The 26,764-nt window shown below is 40.6% G+C and overlaps 1 protein-coding gene across 10 annotated transcripts in view; it reads left to right on the top strand.

The window, feature by feature from the left end:
- SYNE2 (spectrin repeat containing nuclear envelope protein 2) overlaps positions 1-26,764 on the top strand; it is a 325,741-nt gene that overhangs the window by 238,586 nt on the left and 60,391 nt on the right. For all 10 annotated transcript variants that reach the window (XM_034992810.1, XM_034992812.1, XM_034992813.1 and 7 more), the window contains 17 exons: positions 346-498; positions 624-833; positions 2,200-2,301; positions 3,245-3,364; positions 3,506-3,706; positions 5,030-5,203; positions 6,520-6,651; positions 9,607-9,803; positions 10,954-11,086; positions 12,219-12,401; positions 12,821-12,967; positions 14,601-14,777; positions 16,334-16,489; positions 17,822-17,974; positions 23,202-23,372; positions 23,520-23,650; positions 26,454-26,658. In XM_034992810.1, coding sequence (XP_034848701.1) covers positions 346-498; positions 624-833; positions 2,200-2,301; positions 3,245-3,364; positions 3,506-3,706; positions 5,030-5,203; positions 6,520-6,651; positions 9,607-9,803; positions 10,954-11,086; positions 12,219-12,401; positions 12,821-12,967; positions 14,601-14,777; positions 16,334-16,489; positions 17,822-17,974; positions 23,202-23,372; positions 23,520-23,650; positions 26,454-26,658 — 2,745 coding nt within the window. The remainder of the gene's footprint in view (positions 1-345; positions 499-623; positions 834-2,199; positions 2,302-3,244; positions 3,365-3,505; positions 3,707-5,029; positions 5,204-6,519; positions 6,652-9,606; positions 9,804-10,953; positions 11,087-12,218; positions 12,402-12,820; positions 12,968-14,600; positions 14,778-16,333; positions 16,490-17,821; positions 17,975-23,201; positions 23,373-23,519; positions 23,651-26,453; positions 26,659-26,764) is intronic.

Genomic DNA, 26,764 nt, shown 5'->3' with positions numbered 1-26,764 from the left:
TGGGAGGCAGGGAGCAGTGGAAAGAGGGACAGTATGCTTTACTTGGGACCACACTTCCACCTGGATGGCCCCTTAAGGAAATCCTTCATCTGGTGATTTACCTTTTAATTCCATTTCAGTAGTACTACCTAACATTGAGTTTCTTATAAACTTGTTTTGCTCAGAGTTAACATCTTAATTTTATTTATTCACTCTTCTACCTAGTTCGCAGAGTGTTCAAAACAACCAATTATAAAACAGTATAACATAACTTGTAAACTTTAACAGAAATCGGGGAAAATTCAGGCTTAGGAAGGCAAGGAATCCTAATGATTTTTCTTTTTTCTTTTTTTCCTCTTGATTCAGGAAAACATGACAGAAGAAACATACATAAATATGGATAAAAAGTTATTTGAGCTATTTCTGACCCTCAGTCAGTGCCTTGGCAGGGTGGAGGAGATGCTGCAGACACCTGGGCTCTTCAGAGAGGATGTCTGTGCTCAGCAGGTGCACTACGAGGTGGGGAATTTCCAGCAAGCCCATGTGTTGGCCGTTGCTGCAGGCAGCCCACTATTTAAGCCCGAGCTGAAGCCTCTTAAGGTCAGACTCCATTCACTGTGTCTTCTTCCCTCTCCTCTCTGCAGACACTGGCTCTTGAATTGAAAAAACTTTACTTAGCTATGAGTGACAAGAAGAACGACCTTGTGAAAGCCGTGACTTGGCCCGGGAGGAACACCAGCTTGTTTCTTCAATGTTTTGACAACCTCCAAGTCTACCTGAAGCTCACCCAGGCCTCAGCCGCCTCTAAAAGCAAGTCCCTGAAAGCTGGCCTGGACTATAACCGCAGTTATCAGGTACAGAGCTAGGCACTCGGCGTTCTTTGGCATTGTTTTAGGTTAACTCCCATTAATTCCATTATTCTTGGCAGCATTCGTGAATAGAGATTGCCGAGCAAAGTGGTAAGATGTTCTCTCTGTGAAGGTTTCTAGGTTAGTTCTGCTGCACATGGCTGAAGACCATTTGAAAGCGAGGTCCTTCCCAAAGCTATGGTTTGAATTTGTTAGATCGAGCTAACACGCTGTTTCTTTCCTCTGTTCCATTTAGCGGTCAATGAGCGTCATAGGGGAGGATTTCTGGTAACAGGGAGCCATTAAAGTTTTTGAGCAAAGAAAGGACAGTCTGTGTGTTTCAGGTAGATTCATCTGGCCGTTGTCTATTGTGGATTGAAGGAGAGACTTGAGGCAGGCAGACGATTTTAGTAGCTTCCTAACTAGAGAAAAGGAAATGAAACACAACACCGCTTATGGAGGAGTCTCGCCCATAAAACCAAACCTCAATCTGATCAAGCTTCTGGAATCCAAGTAAAACAGACCCAAGGGAAGAAGATCATGTTGAGTAGCACTGTGGGCGGGCAGTCAGCCCAATCCAGATGGTGGGAAGCTGTGTAGAATAAAAGACTTAGTTTTTCCACCATCCCACCCAAAATCCCAGGAACAAAAAAGAGAGATGCTTGGGGAGCCTGCCGCTATTAGTCCATTGCAACCTATTGGACCTCATTTAGATTCCAATTCAAACAAACCAAAAAGAAAAATTATAGGCAATTAGAGAAATGTGAACCCGTTCTGACAGTTAATAGTACTAAGGAATTATTATTGATCTGTAGTATTTTTATTTTTTTTTATTTATTTTTTTTTAAGATTTTATTTATTTATTTGAGAGAGAGAGAATGAGAGAGAGCAAGCACATGAGAGCGGGGAGGGTCAGAGGGAGAAGCAGACTCCCCACTGAGCAGGGAGCCCGATGCGGGACTCGATCCAGGGACTCCAGGATCATGACCTGAGCCGAAGGCAGTCGCTTAACCAACTGAGCCACCCAGGCGCCCCTGTAGTATTTTTAAAGGGAAGAATCTTTATCTTTTAAAGATACATACTGAAACTTACACTGATGAAATAAAATACTTGTGATTTGTTTCAAAATAATCTGAGGGGCGGGAGATCAGATACAGTCAAGAAAGCTCAGGGGAGGGCACAGAGCAGAGACGACCCGCCACAGTCAGTAATTGTTAAAGCCAGGTGATGGTGACACAGGGAGTCCTCTATTTTGGTATATGTTTGAAACTTCCAGTAGCACAAATATTAAAGGACAAGTAACTTTTAAGAAAAGGTATTGAAGGCCTACATGAGATTCTCACTGTTTTCCTGAATTTATCTTCTTATGCAGAATGAAATAAAGCGACTGTATGATCAACTTATCAAGAACAAAACATCTTTACAACAGTCTCTGAATGAAATTAGTGGCCAGAGTATTGATGAACAGCTTCAGGTAACCAAGTCAAAATAGTTAAACTGATCTAACCTGGGACCAAAAAGTTTTGTGCGATAGCTATCTTCTGAACCACTTCCCTTTGTGAGCAGTGGCAAGGCTTAAGCAAATAGATAAAAATGAAAACTATTTATGTTGACCTTTAAAAATAACTCGTAAGTCGTTCTTTATGAAGAGTAAATTAAACCACCACAAGACCATCGTTCCCTATCACCTGGGCAAAAATGTAAGTTTGTGCTGTGTCAGTGCGGGCTTTGGGAAAGAAGACTGTCCTTCTCTTGGGAGGGGTGGTGATTCGTCCAGCTTCTCAGGGTCCGTGAGTTGTAAATCAGAATTCGACGTGTAAATGCTCTTCCGCCCACAGCAGTTTCACCTCATTCATATACCCAGCAACTATTCATTGAGCACCTACTATGTTAGACACTGCTCTAGGTGTTGGACTTGCGCTTAGCCTAAGGAAGTAAGACAAGTGCAAAGAGGTAAATATGTATATAAATATTCAAGGATGAACCTAGTAGCACTGCTTGAATCAAAAACCCTCAAGTAGCCCAAAAGCCATTAAGAGCAGACTGTTAAAAAGCAATGGGTGGCCTTAAGATGGCATACTGTGTGTCCCATTAAAAGGAGTCAGATGTTTTTACTGATGAGTCTTAAGAGCAGCTGAGAAGCTGCTAGGTGAGGATGCAGACGGCAGAGTGGAAGGACATGTGCGCTCAGCGAGTGTAAGGGTGTGCACGGATACCTCTATGGGTGAGCTCCGAACAGGTTGGGACCAGACTGTCAGCTGTGGCTCTTTGGCAGAAGCTGGAGGTGAGGGAGGAGCAATGGGACTTTCAGGTTTCCCTAAATTTTTTTCTGTACTGTGTAATTCTTTTAAAATGAATATATGTACCTCTCTGACTTATTAAAGGATTTTACTTTTTTGTGTCATCTCTCACTTTAGAAAGCAGATGCATATATAATGGAGCTGCAGAACTCTGAGAGCCGAGTGGCAAAACTAAGAGACGAAGGGGAGAGGCTTCATTTACCTTATGTTTTATTGCAAGAGGTTTACAAATTAGAGGTATGTCTGAGCAGAAAACATTCAATCAGTGAATTACTGTGATTATAAGGAGTAAGACTTTCTTCCTCCATGAAGGGAGTTTAGATTCATTCTCCATTTGGATTCCTTTCATGATTGGATAAAGATGCTTTTTCTTTTCAGGATGTACTTGACGGTATGTGGGGAATCCTGAGAGCCAGGTACACCAAACTCAGCAGCCCTTTCATCACGGAGAGCCAGCAAGATGCCTTGTTGAGAGGCATCGTGGAACTAGTGGATATCGGGAAGGAAAAGCTTGCTCATGACCACTTACAACAAACCAAGAGTAAAGTTGCCTTACAGGCCCAAATACAAAATCACAAGGTAAGACACATGGGTCAGATTACCAGTCTTTCTGACTTAAACAGACAGCATCCGCTTTCTTCCTTGGTGAAATATACATTGCTCATTCATTCATTCGTTCATTGTTTTAACAAACATCTATTAGAGGGCTCCCACTATACCAGGAACCCTGCTAACCTCTAAGAATGTGATTGTGAGTGAAAACAGCACAGTTGCTTACATTCATGGAGCTTTCGGTTGAAAGAGAAGACATATTTATGAAGGAGCCCTTCAAACAAATTTAAAATTAAAATTGAGATACACGCCTTCAGAGCATTTAAGAGGGGAAGCTGAGTTCAGGAGATTAGTGAAGGCTTTCCTGAGAACGTCAACCAAAAGAAATATATATACCTCAGTACATAAATATATACCTAGTGTAATGCTACAATAAATCTTTTAGTTTTCCATTCATTTTATTAAACAAAAACCTCATGATCACCAACTAAAGACCTGTAGTAATTTAAGTGCTGATGTAAAAAAATGTGTAAGACAGTTCCTGCCTAAAGCAGCTGAAGTCTAAGCTTGTGACAAGTAGATCTTAATCTAAGAAATTCAGAGGTAAATATTGTATAAAGAATGGAGGGGGAAAAGAGAAAGTAATATAATGAATATCTACAGTGTGTCGGGACCTATGCTGGATGCTATTCTAAACCTTCACTGTATAGGGAAGGGATTCACATAAGAAGTTCCTCCAAACAATTAGAAGGGGCAGCTGACTATACATGGAGGACAACCATGTGAAGGAAAGCCTTCCTGTGTAAAGGTTCTTAAGTGTTAATCTGGGAGCTTTTACATCCCAGGATCCAGTAGACCATGTCAACAAATTCCCTTTCTTTGTCCATTTTATTGAGTAGAAAATCAAGCCGGAGTGTAGGAGCCTCTGGCTGTTCCATGTGTGGGCTTCTCGGGCTCACACATCTATCCATCCATTTTATTGTCTTGAAATAAATCAGTGACGGATCTACCTTTCTGTAAAGTTTCTTAAAACTCAGAGTAACCGATTTCGGAAGGTCTCACTGGAAATTGAAATTGACTAATGTTTGCCCTTTTACATGGACTGTTTTGTGGAAGATGTTACTTAGGATGATTTTTTCTTTATGATTTGTTAAAATGTCATTAGTGTTAAAGACTAAGGGGTACGCAGTCAGTTTTCTTTTTCTTCTCTCGTATGTTCGACTCCACATGGCTGTCATGGGATTTGGGACTAAAAAGCAAATATAACTGTATAAAAGTTGGAAGTAACTTGGTTTGCAAGCTCTCACAGTATAGAAATAAGTAAATATTAAAACCTTGTCCATTTTACAGCTTTTTTTTCAGAAGCTTGTTGCTGACATGCTGTTGATCCAAACATACTCCAACAAAATGCTTCCTTCTTTATGGCAAAAGAAAGAGACATTTTGGGCAGAACAAATAAAAGAAGTTAAATTACTGGAGGAAAAGTCACACCAATGTGGAATAAAACTACAGAGTTTGCTACAGGTATTTATTTGGGTTACGTAAACTTTGTATGTAAGCCTGGACTTCCAGAATTTTGACGTCTGCCTCCCGGTATCCAGAAGCGTCTATTTATCATTAAGCAGTAGTTAAATGGGAATTAACACTGAGGAGTGTGGAGGCCTGTTCTAGCTCTGACTGCTACTCTCTGAGTGAAATATTCACTGAGATTTCTCATACGTAAATTAGGGAATGACATAGCATCTTTCCACCTTCTAGGTTTGTGTGCAAATAAACAAAATTGAGAGCACTTTAAGATCCCGAATGAGGTCATTTGCATGAAACAGTCAGTGGTTCAGAAACAGTACTTCCCGAAGAGGACAGGCTGAAGTGGACTCCTGATAGTCTCATCTCAGTTCAAAGAAGAAAATTAAGTTTGCATAAAGTTCTTTCTCAGTTTTAAGGTTTTCACCTTTAACTTCTTAAACGCAGTGGATGTTAGCTCTTAAAGGAAATAACCAAAAAGCAAGGAAATATCCAGCTTTATAATGTGATCGTTATTTTATGCTAATGAAATGAATTTTCTGGTTAGCTTGTCAAATTGGTATTTATAGCAATATTTCATGGTATTAAAAAAAAAAAGATCCTCTGAGCCCAAAGAGTGCCCCTGATAGCCAGGTGACCCACTACTTCAGTAGATAAGAGAATTAATAAGGGGGTTATTTTTCCAACACATACTATTTAGTGTCTATAAGTCAGCTCTGTAGTGTGCTGAGATCCTAGTAGTGGGCTTCCATAGACATGGCGAGAACTAGGACAAGGCAAGACTCAGGCTAAGAAAATAGTATTCCCCTGATGAAGTGTAAGCCCACATTCCTCCAACAGCACAGTTATGCTCTTAGCGGCACAATCAGGTGATGGTCAGAGGGCTGGGGTTAGAGCAGGGAGGGCAGATGCAACCTAACAGGAGCCTCTATTGAGAAAGGCTTTAAAAGTTAGCCCCTTCCTTTCCAAGTAAGAGAATGGCTCTCTTCCAGCTCTGAAGTCTCCACAGAGGTGTGTATGCTGAGAAGATCCCTTTAACTTAATCTTATTAGTCCCTGCTCAATTTGATGAGACAAGCATAAAACATGCCAACCGGATTTTTCAAAACCCTCTCCACAAAGATGATGGAGTGGTTTTTTTCTATTAGATGCTGAGCTCTTAACAAGGGTGGGTTATATCTCTCAGAAACCTCTGGAATCTGTGTTTTAATTTTGTATGGTCTCAGAGTTCATTTTTATTTTTATGATTAATTTTGTCATTGTCTGAAACTAGTCTAGAAAAGGGCTCCCACTGATGTTATGTTCTTGATTCTCTAGAAATGGGAAGAATTTGATGAAAACTATACATCCCTTGAAAAGGATCTGGAAATTCTGGTGTCTACATTGCCCTCTGTGAGTTTGGTGGAAGAGACAGAAGAAAGATTAATGGAAAGGATTTCATTTTACCAGGTGATTTGCTCCTGTTGAATCTATCAGAGGCACGGTCCATTGCACTTTGTGTTTTCCTTTGCTTTGACTAAATTGCTCACCTTTGAAGGTGAATGATTTGAATTGAAGTTCATCACACCACTCACTATTAGACATACTTGGGGAAACTGCAGATTTGATTTTGGGGCTGCTCTGCGTAGCCACAGGTCTGGCTTGGGGTGGAGGTCCTGGGTTTGAGTCCTGGCTCTTATCAGTCACTGTGTCACCTTTTTGTCTCTAAGTCTCTTTATCTATAGTTTCTTTATCTGTAGAATGTAGGTAATCAGGCTAGTTCTCCCTGTCTCAGGAGGTGGATATCAGTGGGCATGGAAATGAGTTAAGGTACAGAAAGAACTTTGTAAAACGTGGGCCACTAAACCTATATTTGGTTTTCCTACTTCAGTGAAGCCCTGTTTGGACATAGCCTGTGCAAGGGGCAATCATCTGTTATCTGCCACCAACATTATAAAAAGACTTCAAACAAAATTTTTCTTGTGCAGCATTTAGTAGTAGTATCATCAAAGTCTCTGTGCCTCCAATTTTGATGCCATAGAAAAGAGAGCACCTTAAAATGGCTTTCGAGTGGCACTGAGATCATGACCAACAAGATAAAAATGAGTTTTAAGTCTTAACAGAAAACTTACAACACTTGGTTCTGACTTTTGAATATATGTCGTCAGCATCTGAGCTGTGCGGCTGGAGGTGGTTATCAGATGTCAGTTTCAAAACTTCAAAAGCAGGTGTGTTGCCTGAATAGACTCTGGGATGGAAAATGCATGAAACACTTGGCAGGACCCCGCCATTCTTCAGAAGCATTTCAGCTCCTAGAAGGAACATTTCCAGAGGTAATGACGCTCTAGTCATGCTGTCTAGATGCCTGGAAAGGTACAATTGATCTCTTTGCTCCCTTATTATATTGAGCATAACTAATATAAATCTGAATCCTCTGGGGCCAGGAAGCTGCTGCTTACTTCTTTGTTAGCCTCGGGATGCAGATGTACCCTCTGAACAGCTAAGAGAATGCAGTGGAAAATAGCATTTTAAACCTCATTGTGTTAAGGAATTGTTCATATTTGCCCACCTCATAGAAGCCTGATGATTTCCCCAGAAGATCATGTCCCTTAAAGTGCAACCTGTGATTCTGTTAAATTTGAACTATTTTTTTTTTTAAATGAAATCATTGTTCTAAGACTTTTTTATATAAGTTTTTAATATAAGTTTGCGGACTTAAAAGGCAGATGACTTGTAAAGCCCATCTAACTTACAGATTTCTTTAGGTCATTCTCAGTCCTCTGCGTCATGGAGAGATTTGCATCTGTTTTGATCGGCGGACATCTGTAGGCCATGGAACATAGTGTCTGTGTGGCCTCTGGAGTTGAACAAACCTTGTTCAGTGCTGGCTCTGCACCTTATGGGCTGAGTGGCCATTGCATTCTGACCCCTGTGTATAAAATGGCATAATTAAAACTTCTCAGAGATATAATAGGGACACCCGGGTGGCTCAGTCGGTTAAGCGTCTGCCTTTGGCTCAGGTCACAATCCCTGGGTCCTGGGATCCAGCCTCACATCTGGCTCCTTGCTTAGCAGGGAGCCTGCTTCTCCCTCTGCCTGTCGCTCCCCCTACTTGTGCTCTCTCTCTCTCTCTCTGTCTCTGTCAAATAAATAAATAAAATCTTAAAAACAAAAACAACTTCTCAGAGATACTCTAAAGATGAAGTCTCTTGCACTGAAGGCTTAGAAAATTAGAACTCTTTTTAAAAAAATTTTTTAAGATTTTATTTTAAGTAATCTGTACACCCAACATGGGGCTCGACCTCATGACCCCGAGATCGAGTCGCATGCTCTTCTGACAGCCAGCCAGGAGTCCAGGACCTTTTTTTTTTAAACAAATGTGGGAGGTTTTATTTACGCCTACAGGATCAAGTGGGAAAAGAGAGTTATAGGTAGGAGTGGTGGAAAAGACATTACAAGTAGAATTCTTTAGTAATTTTAAAAGTCTTAAGTTAATTGGAAAATAGGAAAAGTAATATTTTGATCAGAATTTATTTTTTAAGCTGAAATTTAAATAACTGTCAGGATAAGTGTCATTAGCTGAACCCAGTGGTGGAAGGTAATTGCTTTTAGACAGAGTTCTCTTCTGGGGGTCATTGTATTGCAGTTTTAAAGATTTTCTTTTCATGAAGTTGGATTAGTGATGTACTGTTTTAATTTACACTTATAAAGTCCTCTTCCTTTCTCCCTATTGAATCCTTCCATTTAGAAGACTATAGGGACCTAAGGGATGATGAAGAAATGTTTTCTTATCCCCTTCAAACCTAGTTGCAATGTAAAGTGCTTACTGGGGCCGGGGAGGAGCACAGTATTTCTGTGGCTGACTGAGGGGTTGGTGGGGACTGCCAAGGGAGAGTGTCGAAGAGAGGAAGCTCTTCTAAGGGAAGCATGTCTGCCCAATTCCAGCCCGATGTGCCACGTGAGAATGCAGACCCAGGTTGCTCCATCTCCCAGTTTTCTCAGAGTCCCAGGAAATCCTGATTTCTATGTGAAATTTCCTGATTTTCAAAATAGTCTTCAGGTCACACAAAACTTGTCCACAAGCTGAATGTGCCCTGTAGACTGCCAGCTTGTTTTTTGCTTTTAGGTGGATGAATTTTAACTATTCAGTCTAAAGCTGTAAATTTTTGTTTTCTGTTTCTATGTATAAGTCTATAGAACAGAAAGAAATGTGCCGTAGAAATTGCATTAGTCGGACACTCTCATCATGAAAGATGATCAATAAAACATGAATCATGTTTCTTCGGCCACACTGCAAGAGTCTTGAGGGTTAGGAGAGTGTTAAACTTCCTTCAGTAGCCTCTACTGTAGGTTTTTAATGAAGTATTTGTGAATAGATTGGCTTCATTTTTAAATAATTAATTCTGTGACTTTACCTTTTTTTAGCAAATAAAAAGGAACATTGATGAAAAGCATGCCCGGCTTTACCAAACTCTGAATGAAGGCAAGCAGCTGGTGGCATCTGTGAGCTGTCCTGAACTAGAGGGCCAGATTGCAAAGCTAGAAGAGCAGTGGTTGGCCCTAAACAAGAAGATCGACCATGAACTACACAGACTGCAAACACTTCTCAAGCATCTGCTCAGGTATGTTTTCTTAGGGATGGATTGCACTCAAATTTCCACATGAAAGACCTCAGAGGGATCCTGTGGTCAACCGCATTTTACATGCGGTCTCCCTGTTGTAAGGTTTTTCGTCAACAATTAAAGCTCTTGGGTCCCTCTTCTGGGCTAAGTGGGACCTAAGTTCTCTGAGGTTGGTTTGCTAGACTGAGGGTAATATGTAATCAGCTCTATGAAAACTAGGAATTATGTTCTAAAGTTATGCACGTTGCCTTTACGCCATGATGTCACTCTTTCCTATTCTCCTCCCAAAGTTGTTAAATTAAAAAATACTAATTTTAGCTAACAGAATAGTTTGAAAAAGTCTTCAGAGTTCCTCAGAGAATTTTGTTTAGTGGACCTAATCCTGAACCCCTTGAGGAAGAGAGAGAACATAGAACATTTGAATCTCCTCATCCCCGCCTCATAGGGAACTATCTTAACCTAGTTAAGAGTTTAAAGTTTAAAAGTTACAAGAGGAGTAGCATTTTCCTTGGATATTTTCCTTCACCTCCAATAAATATGTTGGTATCAAGCCAACAACAGTTTATTGTTATACAACTTATACAAATGCTCGTTGTATTTTTACTATAAACATATCTGTCAAGAACATTTAGTGAATAAAAATAATTGCTGTCCTTACCCATGGGTTTATTTATTTATTTTTATTTTATTTTATTTTTATTGTTATGTTAATCACCATACATTACATCATTAGTTTTTGAAGTAGCGTTCCATGATTCATTGTTTGCGTATAACACCCAGTTCTCCATGCAGAACGTGCCCTCTTTAATACCCATCACCAGGCTAACCCATCCTCCCACCCCCCTCCCCTCTAGAACCCTCAGTTTGTTTTCTCAGAGTCCATAGTCTCTCATGGTTCGTCTTTACCCATGGGTTTATTTTTGCATAGCTGTAATAAGAAAATGTTTTAGACCTTAAAAATACCCATTTTGTTCTAGATTCTTCATAAGAGAGTTATAGAAGACGCTAGGAGCATCAGTTTTGGGGCATGGGATAACAAAAGGGTATCCTCACTTTCTGAATAATAAAATAAGAAGAAAATATGCCAATGATGCATATCCTCCAGAGAGTAATTTCTAACTTACTTTCTCTCTCACTGTGCTTCTGTTAGTTATACCAGAGATTCGGATCAGTTAACCAAGTGGTTGGAATCTTCTCAGCAAACTCTGAATTACTGGAAAGAACAGTCCCTCAATGTGTCTCAGGACTTGGATACAGTCAGAAGCAACATAAACAACTTTTTTGTAAGTTGTAATAGAATATGCTCAGATAATTATTGTTGGAAATAAATATCAGGGGGACATGACCAGGGTTGATAGTGATAGTCTCCCTAATCATTTGTGGATAAGGGATAAGACTTGGGCTAATGGCATTCGTCAAACTTAGAGCTATTTATTTATACTGGTCATTTATATATTTAAAATAATGATACAGTAGATTTTTAATTGACCCTACAAAATGTATATAAATTTAAAACTTCCTCTGACACGGGGCATGCTTTATAAATGCAGGAAATAATTCCCTGCTTCCCCCTAAAAAACACATGGTTTTAAACTGTCATATGCAGAACTGATATTTCTGTGAAAAGGTTGTTCTATGGTTTTGAGATTTTTCTTAAAGTATTACTTTTGTAATATAAATTTATTCCTTTCCTGTATTTTTTCTCTCTTCTCCAATTTCATATTTTATAGCAATGATCACTCACCTTGGTATGAAAACGTAAATATTTTAAAATATACTTGAAAACACCTATAAAGACAAAGGAAAGATTTCAAATATTTTAGTTAAAAATTATTTGCATTTAGTTCATTTCATGTGAACTTTGTTTGCTGTTTCTTTTAAAGTTGAAGTGATTTGGGGGCGGGGCGCCTGGGTGGCTCGGTTAAGCGTCTGCCTTCGGCTCAGGTCATGATCCCAGGGTCCTGGGATCGAGTCCCGCATCGGGCTCCCTGCTCAGCAGGAAGCCTGCTTCTCCCTCTCCCACTCCCCCTGCTTGTGTTCCCTCTCTCGCTGTGTCTCTCTGTCAAATAAATAAATAAAATCTTAAAATTTTTTTTAAAAAGTTGAAGTGATTTGTCTATTCTGTAAAAATATTAATTAAGCCACTCAAGGGACAGGAATTCCATCTCTTTTGTTCCTCGTCCTCTATCTGATGCCTGGAACAGTGCCTGACATTTAGTAGGAAGAAGCTATGCGTGCACACATGCCCTTATGAACATACACACACACACACACACACGTATAGATACACATGCAAACATTTGTGATGTGAATCGAGTTCAGTGATTTAGCTTCGGACTCTAACCAGTTATTCTGACTCTGTTATTCTTCGCTGTTTTCAAATTCTTAACATTTCTCAATGTTCCAACTGTTTAGGAGTTTTCAAAGGAGCTTGACGACAAGTCGTCCCTGAAGGCTGCGGTCGTAAGCACGGGGAACCAGCTCCTCCACCTGAAAGAAGCCGATGCGGCCACGCTGAGAGCCGCTTTAGCGCAGTTTGAACAGAAATGGACCATGCTCATAACTCAACTTCCAGATGTTCAAGAAAAACTTCACCAGGTAGGTGTTTCAAGACGCAGCATTCGGATGAGCATTCACTTGTTAGCTCACAACTCCTTTAAAATTATCTCTCTGACTCAATAATTTTCATTGACACTGCCTATTCTCAGCGCTGGCACCACTGAATATAGGTCTTAATTACTGGCCTCTCCTCCAGTGGGATCTTTCTTAACAGAGAAATCAGGCTTAATTACTTTATTTCCCAATTTATCTGCATCGCTGTGTTACTTTATGTGAAGGTCATTGTCATTGTTTTGGGGTCACTTATTCTAAGCCTGAATGCTGGGTTTGTTTTTGTGAGTCACCTGCATAATTATGGAGCGAGACCTTTTTATCAAACCAGATATCATCTTTCGTGGATGCCCTTGATTCATTTTGTCAGCGGCAGGTAATTAAATGGAAATCATTTTGTCTTGCAGCTTCAGATGGAGAAATTGCCATCTCGTAAAGCAATCACGGAAATGATTAGCTGGATGAACAATGTGGAACACCAAACTGCAGATGAAGACTCTGAGCGTTCACTGAGTTCTGCATCTCAAGTGAAAAATCTTCTTCAGAAGTACAAGGTAATTAAACAAAAAGAGCCAGAAGCCTTGTCATTAAATAAGAAGGCAAGTCAGTCAGAAGGGAAATACGGAACAAAGAGACACATAGGATGTGATTTAGAAAAACTCATTCTAGGGGCGAGGAATGAGATGTTGGGTGATTCTAGGCAGATGTTAGCAGGTAATGAAAAAAAGAGGAGGCTGGAGAGGTAAAGAGGGGTCAGAGCCAGTTAAAAGCTTGGATTCTGTCCTGTGGTGATGGGAGCTACCACAGGAAACCAGGCGGAAGAAGTATGCTAAGACCCTAGACTCTGCCAGAAGCAAATGAACCAGCTGTGTCTGGTGCTCTCCCCGCTCATGCTTTGGTGCATGCTGCTTCAGGCTGGAATTCTCGTGCCCCACTTCGAGCTATAGAAATGCTCTCCATCATCTTTCAAGAGTCTGCTCAAGTATCGCCTGATTTGGAAATCTACTCCTGACTCTCCCTACCAGATGAGTTTACTTTCTGGGATTAGGTGTCTCCATGGTGCTATAATTATTTGCTTACTTGTCTGTCTCCCCGCCTTGACTTGGCTTCTTGAGAGAGGAGCTACCTTCACCTCCCTGAAATAGCACACCTAGCCCAATACCTGGCGTCCAGTAGATAGCATGTAAATGTTCTTTGCGTAAGAAAATGCGCAAGGAAAATTTGATGTCCTTCTACAAATAGATATGAAGGTGGCCTTCTCCGTGATGTTTGATTTCATGTAGATTTAACAAACATCGAACAAGCCACACACAAGCACTTACTGTGTGTCAGGCAAGTCCACCACTAGGAACACAGGAGATAAATGAAGACTCTGGTCACTGCTTTCAAAGACCTCACAGGCTGATAGATCCAGCCTCTGGTAGACGGAGGATGCATACCTTGGTCACAAAGCATGATGTTAACAAGGATTTTTTAATATGCTAGCACATCCTCACTTCAGTGAGTAGTAGAATCTTTGGAGCGTCCACATATATGTATTTTTATAGGCTCTAGGAACCTAGCACATGCCACATGGTTTTCTCCCTGATACCTCCAGAGAAGTGTTAGAACTTTCCAGGATAAGCCCAACAGGTATCAGGCTCCATAGAAACATGCTTGGCCCCGGGGTGTTTTTAGCATTGCTGAAGAACTTAAAGTCCTCCAAACCTGGAGAGTAGATTGTCCCCAGAAGAACAGAGCAGCGACCTAAACTGGCAAAATTCCTTAATGTCCTGGGTTTTCTTGGGGAGTCTTAACTGGAGACATCCCATCCTCTCGTTTCCACGAGCCTGTAGGGTGGCTCTGAATTCCAGTGGAACTCTCAGGAAGCCACTCGCAGGAACCCGTTGTCAGTCCCTACGTCTTGATTTTGGTTCAGATGATGCAGCCACCATACACGATGCCACCTTTGACTTTTCAGTCCGTTTGAAAATGGCGAGTCTCTGTTCCTAGGCATGTGGAATTCTACAAGAGACTCTCCACTCAAAGACATTCGGTGGGATTGGAGGGGAGGATAGAACATAACTCCAGACGGATGCCCCTTGATTAATGAATGCGAGTTTAGCGCTCCCTGGAGTGCACCAGAGGGGGAATCCGGTTCAACCTACTTCAGTTCAGGTTTTGGTTGTTTAATTTTGTTTGTTTTAGGAGTTCAGAATGGAAATGGACTACAAACAATGGATCGTTGACTTTGTCAACCAGTCATTACTTCAGTTAAGCACCTGTGATGTAGAAAGTAAGCGCTATGAGAGGACAGAGTTTGCAGAGCACCTGGGAGAGATGAACCGCCAATGGCAGCGGGTACATGGAACGCTAAATAGAAAGGTGTGCTCATGGGTCACAGTTTGTGTGATTTGACCTTTGCAAAATACCACTTTCTGAAAAATTTTAAGAAAGATATTCATATGGTTAACTTACAGTGAAGCCTGATAATCCTCTTCATGATAGCCCTTTTATGAAGCCTGTGTTCTGGCATTCTCCATTGGTGCCTGTAAGAGCGTATGAAGAAGTTCTTATTTCTTTGAGACTTCTTAGTGGGAAATTGAGTTAGGCAAGTGAAGAGGAGAAATTTTATTTAAGAAGATGTCAAAGATTATGTGAGACTACTAAATGGTCAGAGATTTTGACATTTTCTGTGAAAGTAAATGTTCAAAAGTGGCAAAGCTATTACAGCTTTGAAAAGATTATGAAAAGGAAGAAAAATGTATGTGGCCTTTTGGTAGATTTTCGTTCCATGACACTGAAAATATTAAGAAAACTCATTCTTGGAGAAATATGCAGTATTTATATATAATTGATAGTAACAATTGGTTGATTTCTTTATGTGTAGAGAATGCATACAAACGGATTTATACAATTAAGATTCAAGTGCATGAGTGGACAAAGAAAATGGACAGACAGTTCACAAAAGAGAAAATTTATAATTAGCAAATCAATATGGAAAGATTACAACTTAATTATCAGGCATTCAAAGTAAACATGTAACATTATACATTTATTAAATTAGAAAAATTTAGTAAGATAAAGATAAAAGCCTGAAGCTATCCCATTCATATGCAGATAATGGCTTACATACCCTTTTGGAAAGCATTTAGAAAACTTCAAGAACTAGAGTAATAATCATCTTATTTCTTAACCTAGCCATGCCACCTCTTACACATTTATCTTAAGTAGATAGCCCTTCAGAAAAGGAAAAAATTCACACACAAAGTGTTCAACATTATTTATACTGGTGAAAAATGTAAAATGCCTTAATTTCCAACTATAAAGGAATTATTAATCAAATTATACTGTGTCCATTTAATAAAATATTGGGCAGCCTTTTAAATTAATATAAGGCATATGTCATAACCAACCAAGCAAGTGCCTATGACATTGGAAAAGGAACATAAAACTTTATACATACTGTGATTATAACCTAATAAAAATTGTGAGCATAGAAATGAGAAGAATCACAGATATTAAAAATAGTCATTATTTTATTAAACTGATTATTTGTGATATTTTTGATATTGACTTAATTTTTAAGCCCTCTAGTGAAGAGTGTCTAGGGAAAGAAAGTTTTCTTAAGTTTTAAGTATATCAATAGATAGTGCAATGAAAAAAATTGAATGTTAGCAACATGATTTTATTTTGTATAGGTATTATGGAACTCCAAAACAGCCAGCTTGCTTAGGTTAGCTTTCATTTCAAATGCTAAATGGGATTTTAATTCTATTTCCTAATTTATGAATCTTTATTCCAAAAGTAATTGGGAAATCTAATGCTAAATATGAGTAATCTGAGAAGAAACAAAATTATTTTATTAAAATTAACTGTCATGACATTTACATTTTAAAGCATGTGGTTTAAAATAAATTTTTATTATTTATAACTTACAGATACAACATTTAGAACAACTTTTGGAAAGTATCACTGAGAATGAAAACAAAATACAGATTTTGAACAACTGGATGGAGGCGCAAGAGGAGAGACTGAAAACTTTACAAAAACCTGCAAGTGTGATCTCGGTGCAGAAGATGCTCCTGGACTGTCAGGTGAGAAGGCCCACGGCACCTGTCCACGCGGCATGGCCAGGCTGGTTATGTGGCCATGTTGTTTAGTTGCTGCTTCTGCCCCAAGGACTAGGGTAAGCGTCTGTACTTTCTGAGGGTCTCCTCCAAATCCCCAGGTACTTCCTTTGTTATATAAAATAATCCTCCATGGGTTTTACAAAATTGCAAAATGCTATTTTTTTTATGACAAGCAGAAGGTATTTTCAGTTATTGTTGCTCCTAAGCCCTGAATGTTACTCCTGAAAGAGAACGTTCAAAGGGCATTTTGATTTGATGTTTTCCAATTTGTGTGTGTATGTGTGTTTTTTTATTAACTTAATATTTACAAAATTACTCCAAGGTTTCCATTATTTTTAGTGTTTCATTCTGTTTCTTCAGAGGAAAATGGTTTTCTTTTACCTACTGTGTAATGTGTTCTGAAAGGATCACTGTCCCTGGGAACCACTGTCTAAATTACATTTGAGCTTCATGCTCTTGGCTGTGCCCTTGGTTTTGCTCAGTTGTCATTTGCCAGGTCACGTAGTCTCCGAGATGCCCTCCCCCGAGTGTAGGGTAGTCTTCCTTGAGTACTGCCGGATTGTGTCCCTCCCTACTGAAAACACTCCGGCTGTCCCTGTTGCTATAGCTGGCATGGACTATGATGCCTCTGTACCGACTGCATGAGGGCAAGACACGACTCCCCGTTGGGGCTGGAAGGTCAGCTCACACCCCAGTTGTACGGAGAAGGTTCTAGAAGAATACTGGGCATGCTATGGGAGCAGCAACGCTCATTAGGAGAGATCTTTGCAAGTGGTCCTGTCCTGTTTCTAGCCATTTCCATTTAGAATTCCTTCAGCCCCCTTGGGTTCAGCATAACTTCGGACTGGAAGCCGACACTCCACAGGTCCGTGCTGCACCATCCTCCCCTGGCCACCCTGGTTTCACTTGAGTTCTAAACTATCCATGGCATGGGGTGTCCTCACTGTTTTCCAGATGAGAAAATGGAGGCTTGGTGGTTTGATGACTTAATGTCCAGTCAGACAGCCAATCCCAGGCAGACATGGAACAGGGACTCGAGCTGCTGGACTCTATCTACTATACCACGATGATAAGGACTTAGTACCTAGCCTCTTCCAAAATCTAGATCCATGTAGTAATTGAAACTATTGCAAAAATTGAATTGAATGTATTGTGATTAAAATGTCTTTAGGTGTGATGTTATTTACTTATGTACCCTAATGGTGTTTTTACTCGAAAAGGGCAGTCTCCTGTCTCTTACACCTCATTGTTCTGTAATATTGTGCATATGAGAACTTTTCCCTCTTGCCCTTTCAGGATATAGAAAATCAACTTGCAATTAAATCCAAAGCCCTGGATGAGTTGAGACAAAGTTACCTGACTTCAGAGAGTGGGACAATGCCACTGTTAGAAGACACAGCATCCAGAATTGATGGGTTATTTCGAAAAAGGAGCAGTGTTACCAACCAGGTATTAGAACTAAGTATACCATTTCTCTTCATATATTCTTTCATCTTTTATTGTTGTTGTTTAATCACAGAAACTCACGCCATGCTAAAAACTGAGGAGTTGCTCAGAGAAATACTAGAGAAAAGCATTTCAAATCTCCCCCTTTTTTTTTGCACTGGATAATTAGAGGTAGAGCCATCAATTCTAACACCATTGGCAGGCTAGAAATCCATCTGGTTATCTTTGTTTTGTCTAATGTACTCACAGACAAAAATGTCTCCACCCCCAACCCAGCAGAGCATCTGGCACTGTTTCCTGGCCGGATACATAGGAGCAGCTAAGAAAAAGCACATCCAGGGAAGTGCCTCAGGGAGGCAGTGATCTTGTCTCCTGTAGCCTCTGTTAAGCTTCTAGCTTAAGCATGGTCAGCATATGAGGAACTCCAGAGGCAGGGAGAAGCATAGCATGTGGTGAGGAGAAAGTAAAGAGGAAGAATGTAGATGTCTGATCACTTTATGAAAGACGTGTGTTTTTTTTGTTTTTGTTTTTTAATTTATTTGAGAGAGAGAGAGTGGCAAGAGAGAGCACAAGCAGGGGGAGGGGCAGAGGGAAAGGGAGGAGCAGACTCCCTGCTGAGCAGGGAGCCCGATGTGGGACTTGATCCCAGGACCCTGGGATCGTGACCTGAGCCGAAGGCGGACGCTTAACTGACTGGGCCACCCAGTCACCCTGAAAGATATGTTAAAGTCTGCATCTTCCCCTTCCAGGAGTAGAGCACCAAAAGAGCAAAGACCGGCATCTCTAGATGTTACAACTTGACGGTTCCCCACAAATGGAGAAAAAAGCTATAAATGTTAGCCAATTATAGAGGTGTGTCCATATTTACCAGAGGTCCTTATTGTGGATTTATTTGTTGTCTACTAAAATCTACTTTTGACCATTTGTTCTAAGAGGGAATTGGAATAACGTTTTATGAATGAAACTCATAGGTGACCCTCAGCCTCCTTACTCCCCCAGAACTCAGGAAAATAGAGATGAGCTTAACATATCTTGTGTGAGTCATTTGTTAAACATATCTTCTGTGAGGTACTAGGCTCACTGCCAATAGTACAAAGATAAACAAGAAAATAAATGGGTCCTACCCTCAAAGAGCTCCTAGGCTACTAGAAGATACGTACTTGAACAGATAATCACAACACAGTGAATTATAATAAAAATGTTGGGGTAAAAAAGATTGAGATAATGCAAGTAAAAAAACATGCAGATGGTACTACCATAGAAGGTAGACATACGGATAAATGGAATAGAGTTAAGAGTCTAGAAATAAACCCTCACATTATAGTCAACTAATTTTTAGACCAGGATGCCAAGATAATTCCGGGGTGGGGGGATGGTCTTTTCAAAAAATGGCACTAGAATTGCTGTACATCCACATTCAAAAGAATGAGGTTAGACCTATACCTTCACACCATATATAAAAATTAAGTGGATCAAAGATATAAGCGCTAAAACTACAAAACTCTTAGAAAAAACCTAGGCCTCAATCTCCATGACTGGATTAGGCAATAGTTTCTTAGATATGATACCAATAGCACAAGCAACGAAAGAAAAAATAAACTGGACTTCATCAGTGCTAAACACTTTTGTGTTCCAAAGGACACCATCAACAAAGTGAAATGACAAACCACAAAATACAAAAATATTTGCTTATTTAGGGGCTTGCATCTACAATATAGAAAGGACAGATAACCCAAGGGAAAACATGAGCAAGTGATCTGAATAACTATTTCTGTAAAGAAGATATAAATGGCCAATATTGTACATGAAAGGATGCTCAATATTATTAATCAAGGAAATACAAATCAAAGCCACAATGAAATACTACTTCACACCCCCCTCAACGTGGTAATAATAAGGCAGACAGTAACAAATGTTAGCAAGGGTATGGAGACATTGAAACTCCCATCCACTGCTCGTGAATGCAGAATGGAGTAACTGCGTTGGAGAACAGTGTGGCAGGTCCTAGAGTTAATGTATGACTCAGCAACTTTACTCCCAAGGATCTCCCCAAGAGAAATGAGAACATATGTCCACACCAAAAACTTGTACATGAATGTTCATAGCAGGATGATTCATAATAGCCAAAAAGTAGAAACGATCCAAGTGTCCCTCGACTTATGAATGGATAAATAAGTGGTATATCCATGCAATGGGATATTATTCAGCCATAAAAAGGAATGAAGTACTCATATTTGCTACAACATTGATGGCCTTAGAAACATCATGCTAAGTGAAAGGAAGCAGTCGCCAAAGACCATATATTGTAGGATTCCATTTATATGAAATGTCCAGAATAGACAAATTCTCTAAAGCCAAAGATAGATCATGGCTGGGGAAGGGTTGGGGAAGAACGAGGAGTGACTGCCAGTGGGTACAGGGTTTCTTTTTGGGGTGATACAAATGTTCTAAAACTGATTATGGTGATTGCGTACTTTTAAATAAGTGAATTGTATGAAATGTGAGTTATATCTCAATAATGCTATTTTTAAAATTTTTTTTTATTTTTTAAAGTAGATCTCTGTACCTAACGTGGGGCTTGAACTCGTGACCCCTGAAGTCAGAGTCACGTGCTCTACTGATGGAGCCAGCCAAGTGCCCCAAAGTTATTTTTTTAATGCAGAAAATATAAAACCTAGACCATCCATAGATAAGTACTCCAAAGTCAGTAGAGCCTCATCTTTAAGAGCAAGGGCTTTGATTCTCTGTCTAAATAAAAATCCTGGCAGCCCCACTTTCTATCTGTGTCCCAGAGCAGGTACTTCACCTCTCTATGCCTCAGTTTTCTGGTCTGTAAAATAGGGATGATAGTACTTCTGACTTTCTAGCAATGCCTGTATGGCAGTCAGTGCTGCCCTACTGGCTGATTCTACTTCGAACATTCTGAAAATGTTCCTCCTTGTTTCTGGTGTAGTGAATTTTGCTTCATGCCTTCTTATCCTTTCCCTCAAACCACATGTGCCATTTCTTTTTTTTTTTAAAGATTTTATTTATTTATTTGAGAGAGAGAGACAGAGAAACAGCATGAGAGAGGAGAGGGTCAGAGGGAGAAGCAGGCTCCCCGCCGAGCCGGGAGCCCGATGTGGGACTTGATCCCAGGACTCCAGGATCATGACCTGAGCCGAAGGCAGTTGCTTAACCAGCTGAGCCACCCAGGTGCCCCACATGTGCCATTTCTTATCCATGAAGCTGTAATAGTCTAAGGGTTGCCCTTCAGAGCACCAGTAGTTGTACCAACTTTGTATGTGGAAGCCATGAAGGCCTTTTGTGGCCTGGACCATGGCGGTGCCTTGTGTAGTCATGTGCCTGTAGGTACCCTTCTATCTGAAACCTCCCTGCCACCCAGACAAGTCCCAGCTCCTGTCTATAAGGAGTTCCCTTCATACCGCCTTTGTTTCCTTACTATCTTTTATTCTTTCTTAATGATGGATTCTTTTCCTGAGCCATTGAGCACTTATAAACACATTCAGCCTACACAGTTGCCAATGTGAGACTGACATTTTAGCATCCCAGGTTGTTTTTTTATCTGTATTGTTTGGGGCAAGGTTTGAGGAAATCTACCTGTCAACACTGATGTGCGTCCTCCGTGTGGATGTTAAGCAGAGAACAGAGGGCCTGAATGCAGATTAGATGTGTGGTTACATCTAATCATCACAAATAAACCTGTCCAGGTGGGCCAACATAGTGATCACACTCCATTTCTATTCAGATCCTTATTTTAAATTGAGATACCACCCTTTGAGTATATAATACAGTGGTTTTTAGTATATTCACAGAGATACACAACCATTACTAGTAATTCCAGGACATTTTTGTCAACTCAAAAAGAAACCCCCGTTATTCCTCATTCCTCCCTTCCCTCAGTCCCTGGAAACACTAATCCACTTTCCATCTCTATGTATATGCCTATTCTGGATATTTCCTACACATGGAATCATACAACATGTGGTCTTCTCTGTCTGTGTTTCACTTAGCATGTTTTCAACATCAATATTAAAGTCTGTATCAGAACTTTATGGATGAATAACATTCCATTGTATGGATATGGCACACTTAGTTTATCCATTGATGGACATTTGTGGGTTGTTTTCACTTTTAGGCTATCATGAATCATGCTGCTATGAACGTTTGTGTACAGGCTTTTGTATGAACATATGCTTCCATTTCTCTTGGGTATATACCTAAGAGTGGAATTAGTGGGTCATATGGTAACTCTGTACTTAACTTTTTGAGGAACTGTCAAACATTTTTCTACAGAGGCTGCACCATTTTATGTTTCCACCGGCAATGTATGAGGGTTCCAATTTTTCCACACACTCGCCAACACTGGTTATTATCCATCTTTGATTATAGACATCTTAGTGGATGTGAAATGACCTCTCATTGTGGTTTTGATTTATACTTCTCTAATGACTGTGGATGTTCTTTAGAGAGACATCTGTTCAGTTCTTCGCCCAATTTAATTCTTTGGTTATTTGTCTTTTTATTGTTGAGCTATAAATGTTCTTTATGCAACATATAAAAATATATATACTTAGATATTCTCAGTTGTATCTGAGATCATTTACATGCTTCAGCCTCTCACAGTTATCAAACATACTAATGGATAAAATATGCCCACCATTGCCTTTCCTCCTAGTTTGTATTTGCCTATTGTTTTGACTGAGCACGTGCCTCTCCAATTTATGCTGACTCAAGTGCCAGGTAACAGAGGTAACATTTTACACTAACAATGCTTTACAGTTTTCAGAACATTTTCACAGACACTATGTTGTTTATGTTTTTATTTATTGTATCTGTTTTGTGAGTAGGGGAACTGACTCAAGGGTTAAATAACTTGCCCAAGATCAGAAAGCTCACAGGTTGTCACCGAAATGTGTGCTCACAGATTCTGATTCCCCACCCATTGTTCTTTCTCTGGGCTGTCTCCTGCTGGGCTGAACTCTGTCCATGCCAATCCTTTTGGCCTCAGGGATCTGTTCCATTCACCTGTTCTAAAACTTAGTCCTCGCCAATATCTTTCGTTCATTGACCTACCCCTTCTCACCTCAGTTAATCACTGACACTCCCTCAGTGCTCTCAAACTGAAATGCCTAAATTAGATCCCATGGTAGAATCCTTAGAAGGGAACAAAATGATGGGAGAGCCTCTTCTTAATGATTTTCTATATATGTTTCCCCTTCTCATATAGGTCAATGAGCTCAAGACCTCCATGCAGTCTGTTTTACAGGAGTGGAAGGTTTATGATAAACTGTATGAGGAAGTGACGATGATGACAATCCGATTCTGGTACTGCATGGAGCACAGCAAGCCTGTGGTTTTGTCATTAGAAGCCTTAAGATGCCAGGTGCAGAACCTGCAGGTAAATTAACCAGATCTTGGCATAGTGCGTCTGCTGTTGGCAGAAAATCTCCAGTGGAATCAAGCACAGAAATGGACACAATTGCCTTGGTGCTGTCCACAGAGAAGCACAAAACAGTATTTTAAATAACCTGCCCTCTTCTCTCAGTCTCTTCAAGACGAAGCCGAGAACAGTGAAGGAAGTTGGGAAAAACTGCAGGAGGTGATTGGAAAACTCAAAGATCGCTGCCCCTCGGTTGCTGAGATAATTGAAGAGAAATGCCAAGATACGCACGCCAGGTGTGCTTTAAGATACCGTTTGTTTATTTATTTGACAGAGAGAGACAGCGAGAGAGGGAACACAAGCAGGGGGAGTGGCGGAGGAAGAAGCAGGCTTCCCGCAGAGCAGGGAGCCGGATGCGGGGCTCGATCCCAGGATCCTGGGATCGTGACCTGAGCCAAAGGCAGATGCTTAACGAGTGAGCCACCCAGATGCACCAAGATACTGTTTGAATAACAGAGCAGATATCTTTATCTCAATGATATGTGGTCAGTGACGTGACAGAGGCTTTGTAAAGTCTTCATAGTCGTCGGGTAATAACTGGATTAGTGCTATTTTGGTTTCTTCTACTTTGAAGCCTCTGGTTTATGTAAGATTTGATTTTGGGAAGGCCACTTCTTGCCTTGTAGCCAGGGTAGCCACACTGCCTAGTGCGAGCCTCAGGGACACCAAAATCCCAGGCTGAGACAGGCTTCACAGGGTAGTCAGATGGACAGTCTGTTTCACTGGAAACATAAGATGGAAGAAAGGAGATGTTATTATTCCTCTTGGGGAGGCGATTTGTGAGGTTGGAAAGAATTCTTTGATGAACTGCTTATGGTAGGAAGCTCCTTCTAAGGAGTGTGGCCCTAGTTAATTGCAAGGCTTTTATTTTGCTGAGTATCAGGACATGAAATGCGGCCTAAAGATAATTTGCTCCAGTGATGAAGACATGTAAGCTACCCTCCGTGCCCTTCTCTACCCTTCCTCCATGCAGATTCAGCATCTCGGTAAATCCACTTTGAACAAGTGTTGAACAAGGGACACCAAATTTATGTACCCTGCAGTGGCACCCTCAGCTCATGATCCAGTCCTTACTGGGAGAAGGGAAGGAGGGAGAGTAAGGAGGCACATAGACATGTATCCAATGCCACTTCTGGTATCGGGACCACCCTCAAAACATGGCAGTGCAGTTTGCTATTAAAGGGATTCATTTGTTGCGACAGCACATACACATTCTATTGTTGGCACAAGAATACATCAGAAGGCTTGTTGGAAAAGGTTGGAAAAAATAGCACCAAAATGTTAAGGGTTGTTAGCTATACATTACTGTCAGGTGGTTTTGTTACCTTCTTCTTTATAGATAAGTAGGCAAGTAGGTAGGTAGGAAGGTAGGTAGATAAGCTAGACGCAGATGTAGGGATAGATAGATTTAAACATACACGTTTTGTGGGGTTTTGTTTTTATTTTATAATGAGTGTATGTTGTATTTATAATTGGGAAAAAATATCGTTAAGAAAAAACACTATTCTGGGATGCCTGGGTGGCTAAGTTGGTTAAGTGCCTGACCTCTGCTTAGGTCATGATCCTGGGGTCTTGGGATCGAGTCCCGCGTCGGGCTCCCTGCTCAGCAGGGAATCTGCATCTCCATCTGCCTCTGCTGCGCCCCCTGCTTGTGCGCTCTCTCTCACAAATAAATAAAATAAAATCTTAAAAAAGAAAAAACACTGTTCCGATAAGATTTTTAAAATGCATAAAAATAAAGCGATTGTGCCATTTTTCACCTTTTCCATCTATTTAGCAGGGTTAAGGATATTATGAAATAAACATTTGCATGTGCTTCAGGTGAAAATGTAAATACTATAATGCTTCCAGAAAGCTAGTTTGACCATATATATACCCATAACCTTAAAAATGTTTACATATTTTTATTCCTTGACCAAAGTAATTCTCTCAGAAATCTAGTTTAAGACCAATGTTTTGAAATGCAGAAAAAGGCCTTTTGAACAAGTTGTATTTGAGCATTAGATTTGAAAGCAAAAATTGAAAATTACTTCAGTATCCACACTAAACTCGAATTTAGTAATTAAACAAAAACCAGGCCATTTAAAGACTATTATGTACAGCCATTTCAAATTAGACTTACTTATTTTTTATTAATAACATGGGGAAATCTTTAAGTCATATGGGAAAGATACTACAGTCTGTATGTGGAATAAAAACGATTTCTGTTATTCCCGCTGTTATATAAGGAACATGTTGCTTTTGTAATTAGAAAATAAATTTGGGGCGCCTGGGTGCCTCAGTCGGTTAAGCGTCTGCCTTCGGCTCAGGTCATGATCCCAGGGTCCTGGGATCGAGCCCCGAATCAGGCTCCCTGCTCAGTGGGGAGCCTGCTTCTCCTTCTGCCTGCCGCTCCCCCTGCTTATGCTCTCCTCTCCCTCTTTCTCTCTCTCTTTCTCTCTGACAAATAAAATATTAAATAAAAAAAATAAATTTGGCATAAGCACAATTTAAATAAGGCCTATTTAATGACCCCCCCTCTCTAAACCAGGATCCCCTCCCATGTGGAGAAGGTTTCATCAGGCATGCAGTTCAACACATTCTCTATCTTTGCCTAACAGACATTCGAAATACAATAGATCTTGGGACGCCTGGGTGGCTCAGTTTGTTAAGCATCAGCCTTCAGCTCTGGTCATGATCCCAGGGTCCTGGGATCGAGCCCTGCATCAGGCTCCCTGCTCCGCAGGAAGCCTGCTTCTCCCTCTCTCCCTGCCTGTTTTCCCTCTCTCGCTGTGTGTCTCTCTCTCTGTCAAATAAATAAAAATTAAAAAATCTTTAAAAAAAAAAATACAATAGATCTTGCCAATCACAAATTTGGTAGTTTTTGTTGAGAATTATAAAGTCAACGAAATATCCTAACTTGGACTTCTGTTTATATAATGGTGATGCATTAATAAACAACCCACCTGCTCTTGACTTACTCGTAGAATGTGTGCATTGTGCTTTTGCTGCACTGGGACGGAGGGTCTGAGGGTCCTGTTGTTCATGTTGTTCTGACAGGTGGGCCCAGGTAAACCAAGACCTTGCGGACCAGTTACAGAAGGCGCAGAGTCTGCTTCAGCTCTGGAAGGCCTGTAACGGTGCTCACGCTGAAGCTGCAACGAGGCTGGAGCAGCAGGAAGCGAAGTACCAACAGCTTGAAAACATCAACATGTCTGGAAACAACCTGGCCGAGATCCTGACCCCAGCCCTGCAGGATGTGAAGGTGGTTGCAAAGCCCATTGGGAAAACCAAGGCCAAGAGAGCCCAACAGACAGGGCCATGACCCGGGGACTAGACAGACCACAGGGACAAATAAGTGGGTCAGGACA

The sequence above is a fragment of the Mirounga leonina genome, unplaced genomic scaffold (genome assembly GCF_011800145.1).
Source record: "Mirounga leonina isolate KUSES-001 unplaced genomic scaffold, KU_Mleo_1.0 Mir_82, whole genome shotgun sequence".
Classification (NCBI taxonomy): domain Eukaryota; kingdom Metazoa; phylum Chordata; class Mammalia; order Carnivora; family Phocidae; genus Mirounga; species Mirounga leonina.
Note: the sequence above shows the minus strand (reverse complement) of the source record. Positions and strands in the feature narration are given on the sequence as shown.